Source organism: Salminus brasiliensis, chromosome 7 (assembly GCF_030463535.1).
Source record: "Salminus brasiliensis chromosome 7, fSalBra1.hap2, whole genome shotgun sequence".
Lineage (NCBI taxonomy): Eukaryota > Metazoa > Chordata > Actinopteri > Characiformes > Bryconidae > Salminus > Salminus brasiliensis.
Genome location: NC_132884.1, coordinates 20,946,945 through 20,969,077, shown reverse-complemented (window position 1 = coordinate 20,969,077; position 22,133 = coordinate 20,946,945). Strand labels below are relative to the sequence as shown.

Sequence of the window (22,133 nt, the reverse complement as noted above, 5' to 3'; positions counted from 1 at the left end):
ATGCCTCTTCTTCTGCTGCACTGCACATCAGATTTTAGGGCAGTTCTTCAACTGGGGGCTCTTTTTTACCATCTGAACTTTTGAAAAAAATAGAAATATCCATATTTTATTTTTTACTTATATCAAGGCAGTGTTTACATGCTTTCATGTAACACTTTGTTGATAGCCAAGACTAAGCTTACATAGAACTGAAATATTTTATTTCAATTAGTTTATAATTGGGGCAGAAATCCTGCTTATTCCAAAAGATCCTTACTTTTCCTTACTTTACTTTTTTCTGTATTCTCTACAGAGTGCCTCACTGTACTATACTAAGATTTTAGGGCCATACTAACTACAAAACAGTGCTAAACGAGTTTTAGAGGGTGCATTCAACTTAAATTGTCGAACACCGTTACCAGGTGACATTAGCATCACAGGATGTTTTGTGTTGGTAATGACGTGCTGTGGTAATGACAGGTTTATTTTTTTCACTCAAGAAAAAAACAGTCATGGATTTCCTAACACTACTCAGCAGCTAGTGTAAGATACACTTGGAGTGCCTGTAAATAATGTAAACAATACATATTTTTCATACAATATTGCTGTAACAACATAAACGGTAATGACACTGAATGAATCTACTTCATATCAGGAGGGATACATCATTATATATCTCACATTTCCAAACATCAAAATTGTCACACTTCTCTCATGGCTGAAATGCACACCAGTCTGTCTTCGTTTTTACGGTTACGACATAAACAAGTGATCCTGGCAGAAATTACAGGCCACTGCGATAATGGCTTTAATGTGTTGTTCAAGGTTGGCAATATATTGTTCAGAAATATGCAAAGGGTATGAATGTAAACAATGCATTCTGTTTACATATTAAAATAACACACATTGATTATAAAAATCCTTTTATTGGAGCAGATCATTTCAAAATCTGGGTTGGGACAAAGCCAAAGTAGCAAGTATTGATGTTTAAAACAAATTATTACAATGATTTCGGTGCATAATGTTTTTTGGTGCAATAAATAATACATTTAAATACCATAGATATTTATTTTGTAATTAAATATATCTAACACTATTTGTTTGCACAGATAGCTTTAGCATGATTCCCCATACTTACTACAGCTTTAATAAAACAAGCTCACATCTAAGTCCCCTTAGTTTCAACTAAGGGATTTTGAAACTGCAGTTTACAAATCAGGAATATATTTTAGTCAAATAAATAATTCCCACCAATATTTAAGCCACACGCCCCTTAATAATTAGTGCATTTTGTCCAGAGGAATCTTAAGACTTAAATATAAAATGTTAAAAAGTTTAAATAACTGACCAACTTACATAAAGCCACAACTGTGGTACTTCAAGTCTTAAACTGCCCCCTTGTACCTTTTTCCTTATAACAAAAAAATTTGAGGGCAACAAGAACCACAGCTTCAAGAGTCCATTTAGAGGTATGCAGCAAGCATCCACACCACAAGGGGTGCTACAGCATAGAGGCACTAGTTCAAGTTCTCCAGTTTCTCCACAGCGCCTCGCAGGTCCTCCACTACCATGTCCACGTCCTGCCGAGACGTTGCTCTGCCCACACTGATCCGCAGAGCGTTCGCTGCCACATGGTACGGGATTCCACAGTTTAGAAGTATATGTGAAGGTCTGCAGGGCACATACAGATATGATCAAGTACTCCATGTCAAATCATGTACTGTACGTTATCAGTAATGATAGTAGCTAACGTTATTGGTGTTGAATGTCCTGTATGTCACACTGGCATAATGTAGAGAGACTAACAGCATGCACTTAGCACTGTATAATGCATTATAATAAAGTCACGCTCTGAAAACAGGTGGGAAAACAACCAAGCCCACTGTAGTTTTGAATTTAGCAACGTGCTAAGCTCAAGTAAGAAAGAAAGCTGGCATACCTGGATGAGCCAGTCTACTCAATGTGACTGAGAACTGTGAAAAACACTCTTAAGACTATTTGATTCTCTCGGGGCTCTCAGATATGAGGCCTTATCCTCTAAACAGGTATGATTTGAGCCTCAGTTAGCAGGACATTCCTGCCTACACATCGATGTCCATGGACCATTGGTTCTTTAGTAATACTTGAGCAGATAATCGCTTGCATCATTCCCGCTTTGGCCATTTTCCCCAATAAACACAGCCATGTTGCAGAATGTTGTGCCACTCAGTCTGACTAAAGGAGCTGTGTTCCAGCGGGAACGGGACGTCAATGCATACCCTCTTTTCTTATCTTTAGGGGTGCACTGATACAGGAATTGTGGGCCAATGCAGATATTTTTCAAGTACATATAGAAACTGAAACTACCTATATAGTCATTACAGACAAATACACTCACTAAGCACTTTATGAGGACTTGCACTACACGTTCAGGTAATGTTCTAGTCAGCCAATCGTGAGGCAGCAGTGCGATGCATACAATTATGCAGATGTTTAAATTAACCATCAGAATAAAGGTGATTTTGAGTGTGGCATGGTTGTTGGTGCCAGACAGTCTGGTTTGTGCATTCCCAGAAACGCTGATTTACTGGGTTTTTTTTTTAGCACTACAGTTTCTCAGAGTTGGCGTAATAATGTGAAACGCCTTGTTCATTAGGAAGGGCAATGGAGAACAGCCAGTCTGGCTACGATAACCACCTCATCTAACGGCTAATTGCAGCACCATAACGCTCCAGTTCATAAAGTAAAAGCCGCTCAAACTGGATCCATGTACATGACAAGGAGTTTAGTGTTCTTCAGTGGCCTTCCTAGTCACCAGATCTGAATCCTAGAAAACCTTTGGGATGTGCTGGAACAGTAGATTCGCAGCATGAAACTGCTCCTGAAAAATCTGCAGGAACTGTGTGAGACAATCATGTCAACATGGGCCAGAATTATATAAAATATTTTGTGGAATCCATGCCAAAGGGAGGCCAGTGTTAGCATGGTGTACATAATAAGAGTGCTCGGTCAGTGTATACAACATGTATATCTACAGCCTTACAAATTCGGTGGAAAAAAAAAAAAAATATATATATATATATATATTACTTAATTGTTATTTTAGCACAGTAGTCAACCATTGCCTTAACATTCTATTCTTCTGGAGTCAATTTCAGCCAAACCTATCTATATATACTTAACTAGATATACTTAACTATATCTGCTAATAATTATACAATCATGTGATTCTGACATCATTGTGCATCCTTACTTGTCTTGACATGTTCAACAGAGGTTTGTGAACCTCCATACAATAACACAGAACTAGACAACTGCAGTGCATTTCTTGAATTAGTTTCCTATGTGCAGTAACAGATCATCAATGGAATTATTTCCACATAAACCAGGTCTGATTTTACTGTTACAAATGTTCTACCACAGCCCAAAAAAGCTACAGCACAGGAGTGTGAGTGCAAGTCCAAGCAACCTACTGATCTCCTCGGTCTGAGTGGCAGGCAGCGCCCACACTAGCCAGTAACCTCCTGCAGGTAGACAGGACTCTGCGACCTATGGCAGGGGGAGGTCAGATCAATTATTCAATGCAGCTATTGTGTTTTACAAATGGCCGAGGTCACGACATGACCCACTTCTACTCAGCGCAAGTGACACATAAAATACATTTACTAAATGAACCACTTTCATTTATTCCATGCATTAATATTTCACTGGTCATGCATCTATATTAAATCCCACACATTTCCACAAATTCAAAACACTCTGACCCTGAAATTGGCTTGAGATTGTCCAGAAAAAAAAGACTAAAGTATCCTAAAGACTTTGTAAAATAATATATATTTAATATAAAATGATAGATGATATGACTGAAATATATATTAAATATACATTTATCATAGGATAAGGCAATAACAGTCTTATCTTGACAGGCCTGTTCAAAATATTGAGCATGAGTATAGTGAATGTGAACTGACAAGAAAATAATAACACAGACAGAGATTGTGACTGAAGACACTCACCTTGTAGACCCTGACCTAAAATAGACACATTGCATGTGTTAGGTAGTGTGTCTGTCCCTGGGAAATGACTGTTGAAACTAATTTTCTCTGTTCCAAACACAGCCTAGCAACACAGAATAGAGATGCAGAAAATCACCGTCATTTTAAGTTCTTCAAGATGCAGCATAAAAGAAGTGAATCCAAGAAATGCACTGTAAAGTGATACCAGGACTGACCAGTAGCCTCTGCTCCAGGTAGAGCCTGATGTCCAGGAGATGAGTCTCATGCTCTGCTAGGTTTGCAGTCACCAACTCTGCAGCCTTTGGCAAAGAGGAGAGATATTCAAAACACTGAGACTGTAGATCTTATCAGAAATCATTTGGCCAGAGGTCAGTTTCTGAAAACACAGATGAATGCCGGTAGTAATGCAACCAACATCACCTTTCCTAGGCCAGCAATCATCGCTGTGTTCTCAGTCCTGAGAAGCAAAAAGGTTCAACAAAACAATCAGTGCTCAAGTATTATGAAGTATTATATACTGATTTATTAATTGGTTTAAATTTACAGCAATGCTACACAACACTGATCCTCAGTGCCAGGCAATAAAGCCATGCCATACCCTGGCCTGAAGTTACGCTCTTGTCCACCGCCAAACAGCAAAGGGTGAACAGGAGTCGTTGTTCCTGGACCATTCGCAAACAAGGCACCAATTCGAGGGGCATAAAACTGTAATGCATAATATGTTATATTATGTGTGAAAAGTGATTAAATTAATAAGAAAACAGGGCAAATAAATAAACAAATAAATAAATATTGCAGGTTTAAGAATAGAGGACAGGAACAGAAATACAAAAACGTTCACATATATTTCTCAAATAAATGATGATCTAGCGTTAACAAAAGTCACACATTTGATGCTACTTCATCCCAGAACTGTGTGCTGTGGTGACATTCGAAATCTGGTGGAGAAGTGGGACGTGGAAAAGCCCATGTGACTTCAGCCCTTATTAGAGGAGTCAGTGGCAGCTCTACCTGCCGTTTCTGAAAAGTCAGAGCTTCAGTCATGAACAGCTGATGTGCACCTAGAGTTAATAAAGGTTCAGAATCAACCAATGAACACACCACCATGGTGAGTTAAACTCCCGTCTAGTCAACTTGTGTTGCATGACAGTAGATGATGGAAACACTGATTAAATTTACAGATGTTTTGGAAATTCACTTGAAATGGATGGAAGCCTAGCTATGCTTCCAACTCCCACTGCTTACCTTGTGTCCGACTATTGTTATATAGTCCACCCCCAGCTCTAGTGCATCCACCCTGATCTTCCCAATGGCCTGAGCTGCATCAGTGTGCAGCAGAACTCTGGGAGAAGAGGATGGCCTGGTTGCTGACCTAACCTTCTGACAAATTTCCCTGATTGGCTGAAAGGAAAGAGAAGACACTTCTAGCAAGGCTGAATGCTACCGAATGACAATGGAAATAAATAAACAAACAAACAAACCACCATGACAACGGTGCATAATTGCGAGTCACACTGAAAACAGTCTGCAAAAGGATGGCTATTGTAACCCACTTACCATGATGACGCCCGTCTCATTGTTGGCTAGCATGATCGATACCAGGCAGGTGCTGGGGCGCATTGCTGCCATCACATCCTCCACCTCTACCCGGCCTGTCTTCTTGGAAACGGGCAAGAAAGTGACATCTACAAAAATCCAACCAAAGCAGTGTCAGAGAAAATGCCAAAATTGATTAATCCCTTAATTCACCCTCATGATCATTAGTTTCATTGTAGTTATTGAAGAATAAGCCTTAATATTTAGATTTATTGTTTTACATGACAGAAAATGTCTATTCAGGTATTTAAACTAAAATGCATGTAAACACGGCAACTTTCAGGCCAGTGCTGTCTTTCAGTAATATATTCCAGGATATAATCAAACAGTATGTGTACCAGATATCTAAATACTACAACTGCATTATTTATAACACATAAGTGTTTATGATTATGATTACCTGCTTTGCCTGTTTGTAACAGGTTTTCAGCTGTGTTTTTGATGGAGTCATGCTCCACATTGGAGGTGATGATGTGAGGAAGGACCTTGTTTCCGTTCATCTGGTGGTTCTTCTCCTGGCCTCCCTCAGCTGAAGCTCTGCTCTTCCAGAAGTGTTCCAGAGCAGAATGGAACACCATGTTATTCGCCTGAGGAACATCCAGGGAATGAAAAGGGGGTTACTGGTGTTAGAGAGTAGAATATCACAGGGTAAGCTCATTCATTATCTGTCTAATAAGTCATCACCGTTGTATGAGCGGAGAAAAGAAGTCACAGTAAGAACTTTACTGGAGTTACACTACTGTGAAAACTAACAAGGTCAACAAAGGATTCTTTACAGAGTGCAGACGTCCTCACCTCAGTGCCACCGGAGGTAAATATGATATCTGCTGCTTTTCCACCAATCATTTTAGCTATGCTGTCTCTGGCCTGGTTTATGATGTCTTTGGCCTTCACACCTGGAAAGAGACTGTAATATATAGCTAAACCTGTTCTTCAGGGAGTGCTACAGGTCAAGCGTGTGTCCATGAGAGCAGTCTGAGAACGTACCTGGCAGATACGTGCTGCTAGGGTTCCCCCAAGCATGATGTAAAGCGTCTGTGACTGCACTGATCACCTCTGGTTCTACGGGTGTGGTGGCATTGTAGTCCATGTAGATCCTGGTTGAAGAGAGGAAAAGTAATGTCTGCCTTTATGTAACCAACCACTGTCTATGGTAGCTCCACCTTGTAGCTTAGAGCCCGTCTGGGATCAGATGGTCTATAAAGTTGGCCAAAACTTAAAAGACGCAAATTACTGCCAATAATGTAGTAAAAAATCAACAACTTTTTGGACGCCCCATTACTAGGAATTAAACAGTTCTTGCTTTGGCAGCTGACAAACTGTATGCGAGGGAAGATGCAGCTTGTATCTGTACACTTACTGGACCAAATAAAAAGGTCAAGAGTGCACCAACAGAGTTTAATAAACTGTAAGAGTTAGTATAAATGGCATTCACTTCTCACCGTCCAAGCTGATTTTTAAACAGACACGGGACTAAATTAAATAATTAGTGCTTAAAAATAAAGACATTTCTAATTAACTAAATAAAGGAGCCAGTCCAGTGGAAATGGCAATGCTCACTTTTCTGCATTGTAGATTAATACTAAAGTCATCCAAACTATGAAGAAAAACATATGGAATTATTTAGTAAACAAAAAAAGTGTACGTTTCATTTGTTACGATTCTGCAAAGTAGGCACCTCTTGCTTAGATGACAGCTTTGCGCATCTTGGCATTTTCTCAGTCAGCTTTATGGGGTGGTCACCTGGAATGGCTTTTAGTTAACAGCTGTGCCTTGTCTTGCCCTCCTAATGTGTTTGAGACCATCAGTCGTGTTGTGAAGAGGTGGTGTAGGTATACAGTGAACAGCTCTATTCGAGTAATTTGTATTTTGGTTTGTTGAGCACTTTTAGGTTCACTGCATGATTCATTATGTGTTCCTTCCTAGTCTGGATGACTTCAGTATTACGACATAAGAAATAATAAGAAATTTTTCATTTTCTTTAATGTACATCTCAGAAGCTGCACCTTAGCAAGACTTCATCAGTCTCCCAGTGCTAAAGGAGAACCTGAGGCTGTCTCCTGAAATGTTGATGTTATTCTGAGCAGGGTTTCAGGGAAAGAATTTAGAGACCAAATGATCCTTCATTAACACAATATTGGGATCTGCTTTATTTCTCCAGAGACAAGCTGAAAACTGATCTCTAAAACCTCCATGTCCCTCACCTCTCCACAGCAGGCCCAGCCACATGCTCCACATCTGCTCTCATACGGTGGGAGGTCTTGTCCCATGAACTATGATCCAGAACACCAGTGGAAGTGGTCTTCTCAGACATCGTCTAAGTGTAGGATGGAGAGAAATCATAAGAACCCACAAACAACATCACACAACTCGACAAAGCATCCTCCGACAACCCGGGCACTCATTTTCATTAGGTGTCGTGAATCGCACAGCAGGACATGCTGAATGAAGCAGTTCACTGACTCGCAGTTCGGTCCGTGTTTATTCTGCCACATGATTCAGCGATTCGCTTCATTTGCCTGCCAGTAAGCGATCTAAGCCAGGTCTGGTGTTGATCAGTCTCACCATAGATGTAAGAGGTACTACAATATTGACGTTCGCTGCCCGAGGAAGAGCCTGTGATCCATGTGCGTGAAGCACGGCTTTACCGGCTTTAGTGACTGATCCCTCCCTCATGTCTTGCTGAGCGCCATGGCGAAAGCATCACATCGAGCAGACCCGCCTGTTTTACTCCATGTCAAATCATGTACTGTACGTTATCAGTAATGATAGTAGCTAACGTTATTGGTGTTGAATGTCCTGTATGTCACACTGGCATAATGTAGAGAGACTAACAGCATGCACTTAGCACTGTATAATGCATTATAATAAAGTCACGCTCTGAAAACAGGTGGGAAAACAACCAAGCCCACTGTAGTTTTGAATTTAGCAACGTGCTAAGCTCAAGTAAGAAAGAAAGCTGGCATACCTGGATGAGCCAGTCTACTCAATGTGACTGAGAACTGTGAAAAACACTCTTAAGACTATTTGATTCTCTCGGGGCTCTCAGATATGAGGCCTTATCCTCTAAACAGGTATGATTTGAGCCTCAGTTAGCAGGACATTCCTGCCTACACATCGATGTCCATGGACCATTGGTTCTTTAGTAATACTTGAGCAGATAATCGCTTGCATCATTCCCGCTTTGGCCATTTTCCCCAATAAACACAGCCATGTTGCAGAATGTTGTGCCACTCAGTCTGACTAAAGGAGCTGTGTTCCAGCGGGAACGGGACGTCAATGCATACCCTCTTTTCTTATCTTTAGGGGTGCACTGATACAGGAATTGTGGGCCAATGCAGATATTTTTCAAGTACATATAGAAACTGAAACTACCTATATAGTCATTACAGACAAATACACTCACTAAGCACTTTATGAGGACTTGCACTACACGTTCAGGTAATGTTCTAGTCAGCCAATCGTGAGGCAGCAGTGCGATGCATACAATTATGCAGATGTTTAAATTAACCATCAGAATAAAGGTGATTTTGAGTGTGGCATGGTTGTTGGTGCCAGACAGTCTGGTTTGTGCATTCCCAGAAACGCTGATTTACTGGGTTTTTTTTTTAGCACTACAGTTTCTCAGAGTTGGCGTAATAATGTGAAACGCCTTGTTCATTAGGAAGGGCAATGGAGAACAGCCAGTCTGGCTACGATAACCACCTCATCTAACGGCTAATTGCAGCACCATAACGCTCCAGTTCATAAAGTAAAAGCCGCTCAAACTGGATCCATGTACATGACAAGGAGTTTAGTGTTCTTCAGTGGCCTTCCTAGTCACCAGATCTGAATCCTAGAAAACCTTTGGGATGTGCTGGAACAGTAGATTCGCAGCATGAAACTGCTCCTGAAAAATCTGCAGGAACTGTGTGAGACAATCATGTCAACATGGGCCAGAATTATATAAAATATTTTGTGGAATCCATGCCAAAGGGAGGCCAGTGTTAGCATGGTGTACATAATAAGAGTGCTCGGTCAGTGTATACAACATGTATATCTACAGCCTTACAAATTCGGTGGAAAAAAAAAAAAAATATATATATATATATATATTACTTAATTGTTATTTTAGCACAGTAGTCAACCATTGCCTTAACATTCTATTCTTCTGGAGTCAATTTCAGCCAAACCTATCTATATATACTTAACTAGATATACTTAACTATATCTGCTAATAATTATACAATCATGTGATTCTGACATCATTGTGCATCCTTACTTGTCTTGACATGTTCAACAGAGGTTTGTGAACCTCCATACAATAACACAGAACTAGACAACTGCAGTGCATTTCTTGAATTAGTTTCCTATGTGCAGTAACAGATCATCAATGGAATTATTTCCACATAAACCAGGTCTGATTTTACTGTTACAAATGTTCTACCACAGCCCAAAAAAGCTACAGCACAGGAGTGTGAGTGCAAGTCCAAGCAACCTACTGATCTCCTCGGTCTGAGTGGCAGGCAGCGCCCACACTAGCCAGTAACCTCCTGCAGGTAGACAGGACTCTGCGACCTATGGCAGGGGGAGGTCAGATCAATTATTCAATGCAGCTATTGTGTTTTACAAATGGCCGAGGTCACGACATGACCCACTTCTACTCAGCGCAAGTGACACATAAAATACATTTACTAAATGAACCACTTTCATTTATTCCATGCATTAATATTTCACTGGTCATGCATCTATATTAAATCCCACACATTTCCACAAATTCAAAACACTCTGACCCTGAAATTGGCTTGAGATTGTCCAGAAAAAAAAGACTAAAGTATCCTAAAGACTTTGTAAAATAATATATATTTAATATAAAATGATAGATGATATGACTGAAATATATATTAAATATACATTTATCATAGGATAAGGCAATAACAGTCTTATCTTGACAGGCCTGTTCAAAATATTGAGCATGAGTATAGTGAATGTGAACTGACAAGAAAATAATAACACAGACAGAGATTGTGACTGAAGACACTCACCTTGTAGACCCTGACCTAAAATAGACACATTGCATGTGTTAGGTAGTGTGTCTGTCCCTGGGAAATGACTGTTGAAACTAATTTTCTCTGTTCCAAACACAGCCTAGCAACACAGAATAGAGATGCAGAAAATCACCGTCATTTTAAGTTCTTCAAGATGCAGCATAAAAGAAGTGAATCCAAGAAATGCACTGTAAAGTGATACCAGGACTGACCAGTAGCCTCTGCTCCAGGTAGAGCCTGATGTCCAGGAGATGAGTCTCATGCTCTGCTAGGTTTGCAGTCACCAACTCTGCAGCCTTTGGCAAAGAGGAGAGATATTCAAAACACTGAGACTGTAGATCTTATCAGAAATCATTTGGCCAGAGGTCAGTTTCTGAAAACACAGATGAATGCCGGTAGTAATGCAACCAACATCACCTTTCCTAGGCCAGCAATCATCGCTGTGTTCTCAGTCCTGAGAAGCAAAAAGGTTCAACAAAACAATCAGTGCTCAAGTATTATGAAGTATTATATACTGATTTATTAATTGGTTTAAATTTACAGCAATGCTACACAACACTGATCCTCAGTGCCAGGCAATAAAGCCATGCCATACCCTGGCCTGAAGTTACGCTCTTGTCCACCGCCAAACAGCAAAGGGTGAACAGGAGTCGTTGTTCCTGGACCATTCGCAAACAAGGCACCAATTCGAGGGGCATAAAACTGTAATGCATAATATGTTATATTATGTGTGAAAAGTGATTAAATTAATAAGAAAACAGGGCAAATAAATAAACAAATAAATAAATATTGCAGGTTTAAGAATAGAGGACAGGAACAGAAATACAAAAACGTTCACATATATTTCTCAAATAAATGATGATCTAGCGTTAACAAAAGTCACACATTTGATGCTACTTCATCCCAGAACTGTGTGCTGTGGTGACATTCGAAATCTGGTGGAGAAGTGGGACGTGGAAAAGCCCATGTGACTTCAGCCCTTATTAGAGGAGTCAGTGGCAGCTCTACCTGCCGTTTCTGAAAAGTCAGAGCTTCAGTCATGAACAGCTGATGTGCACCTAGAGTTAATAAAGGTTCAGAATCAACCAATGAACACACCACCATGGTGAGTTAAACTCCCGTCTAGTCAACTTGTGTTGCATGACAGTAGATGATGGAAACACTGATTAAATTTACAGATGTTTTGGAAATTCACTTGAAATGGATGGAAGCCTAGCTATGCTTCCAACTCCCACTGCTTACCTTGTGTCCGACTATTGTTATATAGTCCACCCCCAGCTCTAGTGCATCCACCCTGATCTTCCCAATGGCCTGAGCTGCATCAGTGTGCAGCAGAACTCTGGGAGAAGAGGATGGCCTGGTTGCTGACCTAACCTTCTGACAAATTTCCCTGATTGGCTGAAAGGAAAGAGAAGACACTTCTAGCAAGGCTGAATGCTACCGAATGACAATGGAAATAAATAAACAAACAAACAAACCACCATGACAACGGTGCATAATTGCGAGTCACACTGAAAACAGTCTGCAAAAGGATGGCTATTGTAACCCACTTACCATGATGACGCCCGTCTCATTGTTGGCTAGCATGATCGATACCAGGCAGGTGCTGGGGCGCATTGCTGCCATCACATCCTCCACCTCTACCCGGCCTGTCTTCTTGGAAACGGGCAAGAAAGTGACATCTACAAAAATCCAACCAAAGCAGTGTCAGAGAAAATGCCAAAATTGATTAATCCCTTAATTCACCCTCATGATCATTAGTTTCATTGTAGTTATTGAAGAATAAGCCTTAATATTTAGATTTATTGTTTTACATGACAGAAAATGTCTATTCAGGTATTTAAACTAAAATGCATGTAAACACGGCAACTTTCAGGCCAGTGCTGTCTTTCAGTAATATATTCCAGGATATAATCAAACAGTATGTGTACCAGATATCTAAATACTACAACTGCATTATTTATAACACATAAGTGTTTATGATTATGATTACCTGCTTTGCCTGTTTGTAACAGGTTTTCAGCTGTGTTTTTGATGGAGTCATGCTCCACATTGGAGGTGATGATGTGAGGAAGGACCTTGTTTCCGTTCATCTGGTGGTTCTTCTCCTGGCCTCCCTCAGCTGAAGCTCTGCTCTTCCAGAAGTGTTCCAGAGCAGAATGGAACACCATGTTATTCGCCTGAGGAACATCCAGGGAATGAAAAGGGGGTTACTGGTGTTAGAGAGTAGAATATCACAGGGTAAGCTCATTCATTATCTGTCTAATAAGTCATCACCGTTGTATGAGCGGAGAAAAGAAGTCACAGTAAGAACTTTACTGGAGTTACACTACTGTGAAAACTAACAAGGTCAACAAAGGATTCTTTACAGAGTGCAGACGTCCTCACCTCAGTGCCACCGGAGGTAAATATGATATCTGCTGCTTTTCCACCAATCATTTTAGCTATGCTGTCTCTGGCCTGGTTTATGATGTCTTTGGCCTTCACACCTGGAAAGAGACTGTAATATATAGCTAAACCTGTTCTTCAGGGAGTGCTACAGGTCAAGCGTGTGTCCATGAGAGCAGTCTGAGAACGTACCTGGCAGATACGTGCTGCTAGGGTTCCCCCAAGCATGATGTAAAGCGTCTGTGACTGCACTGATCACCTCTGGTTCTACGGGTGTGGTGGCATTGTAGTCCATGTAGATCCTGGTTGAAGAGAGGAAAAGTAATGTCTGCCTTTATGTAACCAACCACTGTCTATGGTAGCTCCACCTTGTAGCTTAGAGCCCGTCTGGGATCAGATGGTCTATAAAGTTGGCCAAAACTTAAAAGACGCAAATTACTGCCAATAATGTAGTAAAAAATCAACAACTTTTTGGACGCCCCATTACTAGGAATTAAACAGTTCTTGCTTTGGCAGCTGACAAACTGTATGCGAGGGAAGATGCAGCTTGTATCTGTACACTTACTGGACCAAATAAAAAGGTCAAGAGTGCACCAACAGAGTTTAATAAACTGTAAGAGTTAGTATAAATGGCATTCACTTCTCACCGTCCAAGCTGATTTTTAAACAGACACGGGACTAAATTAAATAATTAGTGCTTAAAAATAAAGACATTTCTAATTAACTAAATAAAGGAGCCAGTCCAGTGGAAATGGCAATGCTCACTTTTCTGCATTGTAGATTAATACTAAAGTCATCCAAACTATGAAGAAAAACATATGGAATTATTTAGTAAACAAAAAAAGTGTACGTTTCATTTGTTACGATTCTGCAAAGTAGGCACCTCTTGCTTAGATGACAGCTTTGCGCATCTTGGCATTTTCTCAGTCAGCTTTATGGGGTGGTCACCTGGAATGGCTTTTAGTTAACAGCTGTGCCTTGTCTTGCCCTCCTAATGTGTTTGAGACCATCAGTCGTGTTGTGAAGAGGTGGTGTAGGTATACAGTGAACAGCTCTATTCGAGTAATGTTCTAGTCCATGTTATGGCAAGAACTACTCAGCTAAGCCAAACAAAACGACAGTCAATCAGTCAATCCAAGTATCCTCAAGTGAAAACTGGCTTACATCAGGGCCGGGATAAGTTCACCAGTGGTACCAGCACCCCAGATAATAGCCCACCTAAGTATTTTGTATTTTGGTTTGTTGAGCACTTTTAGGTTCACTGCATGATTCATTATGTGTTCCTTCCTAGTCTGGATGACTTCAGTATTACGACATAAGAAATAATAAGAAATTTTTCATTTTCTTTAATGTACATCTCAGAAGCTGCACCTTAGCAAGACTTCATCAGTCTCCCAGTGCTAAAGGAGAACCTGAGGCTGTCTCCTGAAATGTTGATGTTATTCTGAGCAGGGTTTCAGGGAAAGAATTTAGAGACCAAATGATCCTTCATTAACACAATATTGGGATCTGCTTTATTTCTCCAGAGACAAGCTGAAAACTGATCTCTAAAACCTCCATGTCCCTCACCTCTCCACAGCAGGCCCAGCCACATGCTCCACATCTGCTCTCATACGGTGGGAGGTCTTGTCCCATGAACTATGATCCAGAACACCAGTGGAAGTGGTCTTCTCAGACATCGTCTAAGTGTAGGATGGAGAGAAATCATAAGAACCCACAAACAACATCACACAACTCGACAAAGCATCCTCCGACAACCCGGGCACTCATTTTCATTAGGTGTCGTGAATCGCACAGCAGGACATGCTGAATGAAGCAGTTCACTGACTCGCAGTTCGGTCCGTGTTTATTCTGCCACATGATTCAGCGATTCGCTTCATTTGCCTGCCAGTAAGCGATCTAAGCCAGGTCTGGTGTTGATCAGTCTCACCATAGATGTAAGAGGTACTACAATATTGACGTTCGCTGCCCGAGGAAGAGCCTGTGATCCATGTGCGTGAAGCACGGCTTTACCGGCTTTAGTGACTGATCCCTCCCTCATGTCTTGCTGAGCGCCATGGCGAAAGCATCACATCGAGCAGACCCGCCTGTTTTAGCACGAACACGGAGAAAACCATCACAGCAGGATCCCTTCACACTTACTGTCTCGTATCTGGTCAATGATTCACTTCCCCGCCAGTTCGACTTAGGTAGGTAGAGATCAGACAGCGCTGTTATGCAGGAAGAAGAGCTCGAAAAGCCTGCAGGGTATAAAACGGCGCCACCCAGCGGCCAGAGAGGGTGGAACCAGGCTGGGTCCCCAATCCAGCAGCTCAGCCTTACGTGTCATACTCAGTACGACGTGTACTTCTTTATGAAACACGTGTAGGCCTGTACGGTCTATATATATATATATATAATATATATAATATATATACATAAAAAACATTTTAAAAAAAAACAAGAAAAAACTATATATATATATTTTATTTTTATTTTTATTTTTTAAAATTATTTTTGAACGATGAATGGACCAATAGAAATGTTCCAGATACCTCCAGGTTTCAAACCTCGCCGGTCTCTGCCTTTGAGGAGTACTCCATGTCTTCCCACCTCCCAAAAACACACGTGGAAGGTGACTGGCTAAGCTAAACTGCCCCTAGATGCAAGTGACTGAGTGTGTGCTGTACCCTGCAATGGACTGGCGCTCTGTCCAGGGTGTATTCCTGCTTAGTGCCCTATGACTAGGGTAGATTCTGGACCTTGTGCAACCCTGTCCCTGCAAGCAGATACGAAGATGAATAAATGAAAATACAATTGCAAATATAATGTAATACAACATAATTCAAATGTAATGAAGCAATTTGTAACAGTGCACTATTTTCCACACCACTTTAAGCACTTAACCCCAGACACTGCTCTGGCTTCCATCACTGAGGACATTAAGCCATTACAGCACTTTTACTTCAACCCGAGAAGCAGATGAAACTAACTGTACAGAGGAGATTGTGGCTCTAAAAAGAAAGTTGCCTAAACACAATAAATCATAGACGAAATGACCTATTTCCCTATAATAAACACTATTATTAAATACAGTGTTGTTGCCTCACCTTTTCTTCCTCAGAATGTAGGTAAACACTGGGCAGTGCCATCACTCTCCTGCCTCATTCTGCTGACCGCAGTGAAACAGAATAGAGCTTACATAGAGTTGTGGTCGGGAGTTTACATTCATTCACTGCGCCTGCTTTTTTCATTCCACAATAGCCTTCGATGTGTGATTGGGGTTGTTGTCCTGCTGGAACCCCCCAATTGTGTCCAAGTTTCTATCATCTAGCTGATAGTTTGAGCACAGCAAAAATGATGCTCCCACCACCATGCTTAACAGTTGCTATAATGTTCTTGGGGTTGAAAGCCTGCTTCATCTTTACACCCTTTACCTCTAGTTATTGTGGCAAACAACCTATTCCTTGTATCATTAAAACTAGTCATAAAACTAGTCAAAAGAGGTCGATTTTGGAGCAGGGGCTTCTTTCTTGGACGACAGCCTTTCCGTTCATGGTCATGCAAATCTTAGCAGGTTTTGGCAGGTTTTTCTCATCTAGGCAGGTTTATGTATATTTTTGAGCATTTATGTATTATCTGGCCCTGTGTCCACTTCAGACAATGCCCCATCCCCCCCAAAAAAGTAGAGCATTCAAGGAAAATGTAGAAAAATGAAAATACGGGCCCTAAAATCTGTATCTTTGAGCAATTTTGATGTTTGATACACAACAGCTTAAAAAGAGACGCACACAGAGGCCATGAATAGTGTTGCATAAGTTCCACATTTATTTGATATCAGACATTGTGTTAAGGTGTCGGCTACACAAACATTTTGACTCGTAACTCCAACACTCAAAAGAGACATTAAACTACTGCCCATTTAAGATGGTAACAGCTGCATATTACACCATTCACAGCAATCTCGTTTATATACAATGCAAAGTAAAACCGTGAAGAAAAGCTAGAAAAACGCCAGTGAATGGAGTTTGTGCATACGATGAAAATGGAAGCACACAAATAAATGCGAGTAGTGACAAAGAGAGCAGATTCTCAGTTCTTTTCTTTTATTCTTTTTTTTACTTTTCTGGTGGAGACTGCTGCATGGAAGCTGTGTGATGGTGAATGGTTTTCATCACAGGCCGAAGATGATAATGGAACGGATGCCTGGTCCTTGTTAAGATGACATGGGCTCGAATATGCAAAATCTCATCCAACACGCACTCAATAACATTCTCAAAGAGGTGCATGGACAAAAGACAACTCTCACATACACAAAAACACACCGCAAAACAATCTCATTCCTTTGATTTCAGGCGGATAGGTAGAAATAGGTCTGTTTACTGTTTTTTACCCCAGAGCGATGCGAACAGATTAGAAGACTTGACCAGCGATTCAATTCCGAGCACAAATGTAAACAGATATGTAGATAGTTTGACAATCTTTCCATCTGAAGCTGACTGTTAAAGAGGACTGCACACAGCTGGATAATGCTCCGTGCAAACAGGCAAGAAGTGCATATCCATACTGAGATGTGTGGATAACAATCCGATAAGTAGCACTGATATGTCGATGCCTTGCAAGTGGCTTATGTGATTGGTCAGGCAGTACGTAAGCTAACGAGATCCACTAGAAAATAGTGCTGCATAATACAGTATATTGTTACTTAATTGTTCTTGAACTGAACTGAATCAATGAACGCTACATCTTAAACCAAGCTCTGATGATCTAGACAGGTTTCTGTGTTGAATCGAGGCATTCACACGATTTACGAAATGACTGAAATGAAGCATCAAGGCATTTCATTTCCATTGGAAGGTACAACAGCTCACTACATCTGACAGTCCTACTGAATAAATCTACTCTATGCAAGAACATAAAAGAATGGCTGCACACATTTGACCTCAAAACATCAAGCTAATACAGCCAAGCCAGAATACCCTTTTCTCTTTCTGAGCATGCTCTGGAGGTTGGCTGGCCTCAGTCATGCTCATCTCTGCCCCACCGTTTAAGGGGAGCAGAGGGAACCCTCCCATCACCTCACACCACACCACAGTCCATCTGGCTTGGCTATAGCAAACAGAGATAGTTAGTTGGCCTCTGCTCCAGTGACTGCCCAAGTCAAGGTCAGACCTAACAAACCAAAAAAAAACCTCAGAAACAACAAATCAAGGGTCAAAGATTACATGTCATAAAAACGTCACTGACCATGACCAACCACATCAGCGCAGATCAGCAGCGTCGAACATTCCTGGAAATTGAACTTGGCCACGGCGGAGCTACAGTTAACCAACACTCGCAGTGAGGCAATGTGGACACGGGTTTCAACTCTTGCACAAAACAGTGGCGTTTCAGTAACAACACAGACACAAAGCCGTTGAGTTTGCACACCTCGTAAAACGTTAAGCCAACGGTTACATCACACACGTAGCGATAATGAGACCCTAATTATTAAACCTATGAGTGCCATTAAAACGCATAGTGCAGCCTCTGAACTCCCAGTCTCTAAGTGCCACCACAACATTTCAGAGTGTCTAAACAGAGGGAAATATGAGGTAATTTGACATTTTAACCACTGAATAGATTTCCTTATGTGCGCTGAGACCCTGAGGCTCATCTCAGGAATACATGGTGCGCATTAGGTCCATCCCCAAGTGGGAGCTAAAATCCGAAATGCATGGCAAATGGGCCGATTTCTGTGGACAAAAGCAAGCACGGATACAAGGAGTAGAAACATCTCATAACGATCATGACATACGCTTAGAAAACACCAACGTCACTTAGTAGCACTAAGTGTGCAACATGTAAACTGAAGAACTGTGTCAATATGCCTGTGAGCGTGAAGAGAGGCGTATGGGCTGAGATGGCCTGCCTGAAGTAAGGAGAACTTCATTGTAAGAGCAGCAAATGAGAATGGAGGAATATTAAAAAGCAACAGGTGTACAGCAGATATGCTTAAAGAAGAGGCACTAAATCATATCCCATTTCCAAAACCTGGGGAGCTCGTACAAAATACTACATCTTTATACCATAAAACCTGCTTTCAAAATCGCAACAACGTCGGAGATTGTACAGACTTTTTGTTTTTAAGTGTTCTGGGTAATGATCCTCTCTCTTAGACAACTGATCTGACAAAAAAAGGCCCTTTCCTTGATTTCAAGAATTCGACACAAATGAAAAATTCAAGTAATCTACATCTAGTAGCAGCTGTCCCAGCATCAACTCCTCAACGGTCCTATTCCTCCAAAAAGTGTTTCTGTGAATTGAGCAGGGAGAGTAGCATGATACATAAGTAAGAGGTTAGTAAAACTCATGATAAAAAGTGCCGTATGCAGAGATTGCACTGAACTTCAAATTTTTTGTCAATAAATATGCAGTGAAATAAATAAATAAATGCATGTTAAATAAATATCTAACGCAATAAGATCTTAATATAAAGTAAATGAACCCAAGATAAGGTCATTAAGGGATATGTTGTTCATTCTAGAAAATATTAACCTTGATTATGATACAATTTTCAGATAACACACCAGCATGACCCAAACGACTGTCCAGCTCTGTTCACACTACCTTTTCAGAATGGTTTGTCTTGCACATGGCTTTGTCGAAATATCATAGGCAATTATTTTTGTCGCCATGTATTTCATCATTGGTCCAGATTCATTTGAAAGCCTTTTGTTCATGGCAAATCTCATAGTTATATAAACATCTAAGGGGACTTCCACACTGGCCTGCAAAGTCTGCACTAGCTAAAGTGAACCTATTCTTTGACTTGGACATGAACAGGAAAATAAATGCAGGGTTGTCTGACTTAAATACTGACCAGTGTTGTAATCCTGTAGACTCTGACAAGTAAAGAATAACACAATAAGGCAATGTGACAGCAATATCTGAATGATCGGTTATCCCCCTTCCAAACTATAGATGAGGCACAGCCTGCTGGATACCTGTATTACTTCTCTTGTAGCAACAAATCCAGTTACAAGGTTTCTCATGAGCAGACAGCTTTGGAGGTAAGTGTCGCTAATGCCTCCTCCTTCCTGTTTCACTCCCTCTTGAGTATTAATCCAAGTGCTGCTGAGACTATATAAGCATTAATGATGAAGCTAAGCGAACACTCCAATTCTCCATTGCTATCTGAATCTGAATACCCCCCCAAAACTAATGGCCTTAGCTTTTTAGGAGGATTATGGTTTGAGTATCCAGGCCCCTGCAGACACACAACTGGAGCCTTTAGTACACAGGTGCTTAGTGCTAGACAGGGCGAGTGCAGGTACACACGGGTAGGTCAGAGGGGGTGGAGGGTTAGAGACTGGACTGAGAACAGGAACTGGGGACTCTGTCAGGAGCTCTATTTACAAGGATAGTCTTTTGATTTTGTGGGTTTTGTCATCTTCATAGACTGCGGTACCGCAGGTACATGTGTGCGTTCCTCTCAAAGCCTCATCTGACCCGCTCTTCTTCTGGAAAGTTTAGACCTGTGGTGAAGAGAGGTTCAACACAATCAAATCGCAGAATTAATAGGCATGTCAACATGAACAGTAGGGTCTAAGAGGCCACCCATTTCTTTTTTATTTCTGATTAAAAGGCACTGCGAAAATGGGACCCATCACAACTGTGTAAAGACCTGGTAGACCACCCGAACTGTCTCCATCAGATAAATGACAATTAAAGTTCTTATCTTTCAGAGAGCAGAGAAAATTATGCTCCACTCTCACTTCACATCTAAAAATATCCACACGTGTTTCTGACCAGCCTTCATCCTTCAGACCTCAACATCATTGAATGTGTTTAGGATTACTTGAAGAGTGAGAAGCAGAAAAGACTAAACATTGGAATGAAATGATCTCGGACTTTTGCACAGTACTCTTCAATTCTGTGTACCTGATAGAGCCGGCGAGGAGAGGGTTAAAAGCATACAGCCAGTCGTGCATCTCTTTGTCATTACAGGCTTGGAGCAGTATCCCACGATGCTCTGTGCAGACTGCAAATGTGTAGGGAGTCTGCAAACAACACAGGCAGAATAAAGTAGATTGTGAGAATTAGCTTCAGAAAATGAGAAATTGGTTTGTGGACAATCTGTCAGCTCCCCTTTTCCTCATTCAACGTTAGTCAATTTCTGACCACAAGACCACTGTTTGAAAGTTTATTTGGGCTGTGGATCATTCTCAATCCAGCATGACAGCGCGTAGTGCTGCTGTGAGAAAATCAGACACAGCAGTGGTTTGGGAATTTTTAAAAACCTCACTGTTGGGGTCAGTCACTCAGCATTCATGAAGGGCTAGAGGACTGATTACGCAAACAGGGCATCAATAGATGAATTACAGTCACTTACTGCACATCAATAAGTTGGAGATAGACGAATAGGTGGTTCTAATAAAGTGGCAAGTGGCAAATTAGAATTACACAATATGGCCAAATGTATTGGGATATCTGCTTTTTCACTTCTTACGAAATCAAGGGTATTAAAACGTCCTGCTTTTGTTGGAATAACTGTTTCTACTGTCCATGGAAAGCTTTCTACAAGACTTTTGAGTATTGCTGTGAGGATTTTGATTGCATTCAGCAACAAGATAGGATGACCACCACGCCACCTCATCCCCAACTCATCCCAAAAGTATTGAATGAAGCACCAACCATCATTCCAGAGAACATAGTTCCACTGCTCAACAGCTCAATGCTGAGGGCCTTTATACCCCTCTAGCCCACACCTGGCATTAGTCATGGTGGCAATAGGTTTCTTTAGGAGTGCCACATTGTAGGACGTAGGCCATCCAAAGGCAAGATGTGGAATAAAAGCATACTAATACTAAACAGTATATTATGGTAATTTTTTCGAATACCACTATCCCCCCTGTTTCACTATTCTTTTGCCCTTTTGTCTGCTCTTTCCTAGTTACCTTCAGCATAGCTTGCTGGTCTTCACTGTACTCTACTTGTGCGGAGGACAGGTTGAGGATGGCTCTCTCCACTGTGTCTCTTTCTGAATTGTAGATGTAGACGTACGGCCGCCGCACCACCACGTACCGCTTCACCCAGCCGTTAGTGTGGGGCTCCAGGAAGTGCAGATAGCCCTTCTTTGATACAATGGGGCTGTGAACAAAAAACTGTGTTCTTTAAATTTGAATTA

General features: G+C 41.1%; 3 protein-coding genes across 15 annotated transcripts in view; all 3 read right to left on the bottom strand.

Annotated features, from left to right (window-relative positions):
• Window positions 1–1,267: 1,267 nt before the first annotated feature.
• On the bottom strand, window positions 1,268–10,129 carry LOC140560055 (selenocysteine lyase-like). 2 transcript variants are annotated; one of them, XM_072684090.1, is made up of 13 exons: window positions 10,052–10,129; window positions 7,775–7,887; window positions 6,558–6,667; window positions 6,366–6,466; window positions 5,971–6,157; window positions 5,532–5,659; window positions 5,220–5,375; window positions 4,573–4,679; window positions 4,395–4,431; window positions 4,190–4,273; window positions 3,975–4,077; window positions 3,432–3,507; window positions 1,268–1,650 (listed from the first exon to the last, which is right to left on the bottom strand). In XM_072684090.1, the coding sequence occupies exons 2-13, from the start codon at window positions 7,882–7,884 to the stop codon at window positions 1,497–1,499; spliced, it is 1,353 nt and encodes a 450-aa protein (XP_072540191.1). In that variant the 5' UTR covers window positions 7,885–7,887; window positions 10,052–10,129; the 3' UTR covers window positions 1,268–1,496. The 2 variants fall into 2 exon arrangements, with proteins under 2 accessions (XP_072540191.1, XP_072540190.1); XM_072684089.1 differs by lacking the exon at window positions 10,052–10,129 and adding an exon at window positions 8,136–8,277.
• Window positions 10,042–15,026, bottom strand: LOC140560056 (selenocysteine lyase-like). Its single transcript, XM_072684091.1, has 12 exons — window positions 14,916–15,026; window positions 14,555–14,667; window positions 13,178–13,287; window positions 12,986–13,086; window positions 12,591–12,777; window positions 12,152–12,279; window positions 11,840–11,995; window positions 11,193–11,299; window positions 11,015–11,051; window positions 10,810–10,893; window positions 10,595–10,697; window positions 10,042–10,127 (listed from the first exon to the last, which is right to left on the bottom strand). The coding sequence occupies exons 1-12, from the start codon at window positions 15,024–15,026 to the stop codon at window positions 10,048–10,050; spliced, it is 1,317 nt and encodes a 438-aa protein (XP_072540192.1). The 3' UTR covers window positions 10,042–10,047.
• Window positions 15,027–16,769: 1,743 nt separating this feature from the next.
• kif1aa (kinesin family member 1Aa) overlaps window positions 16,770–22,133 on the bottom strand; it is a 70,852-nt gene continuing 65,488 nt past the window's right edge. For all 12 annotated transcript variants that reach the window (XM_072684075.1, XM_072684077.1, XM_072684076.1 and 9 more), the window contains 3 exons: window positions 21,904–22,096; window positions 20,888–21,006; window positions 16,770–20,481 (listed from right to left, as the gene is read on the bottom strand). In XM_072684075.1, coding sequence (XP_072540176.1) covers window positions 20,439–20,481; window positions 20,888–21,006; window positions 21,904–22,096 — 355 coding nt within the window. In that variant the 3' untranslated portion in view covers window positions 16,770–20,438. The remainder of the gene's footprint in view (window positions 20,482–20,887; window positions 21,007–21,903; window positions 22,097–22,133) is intronic.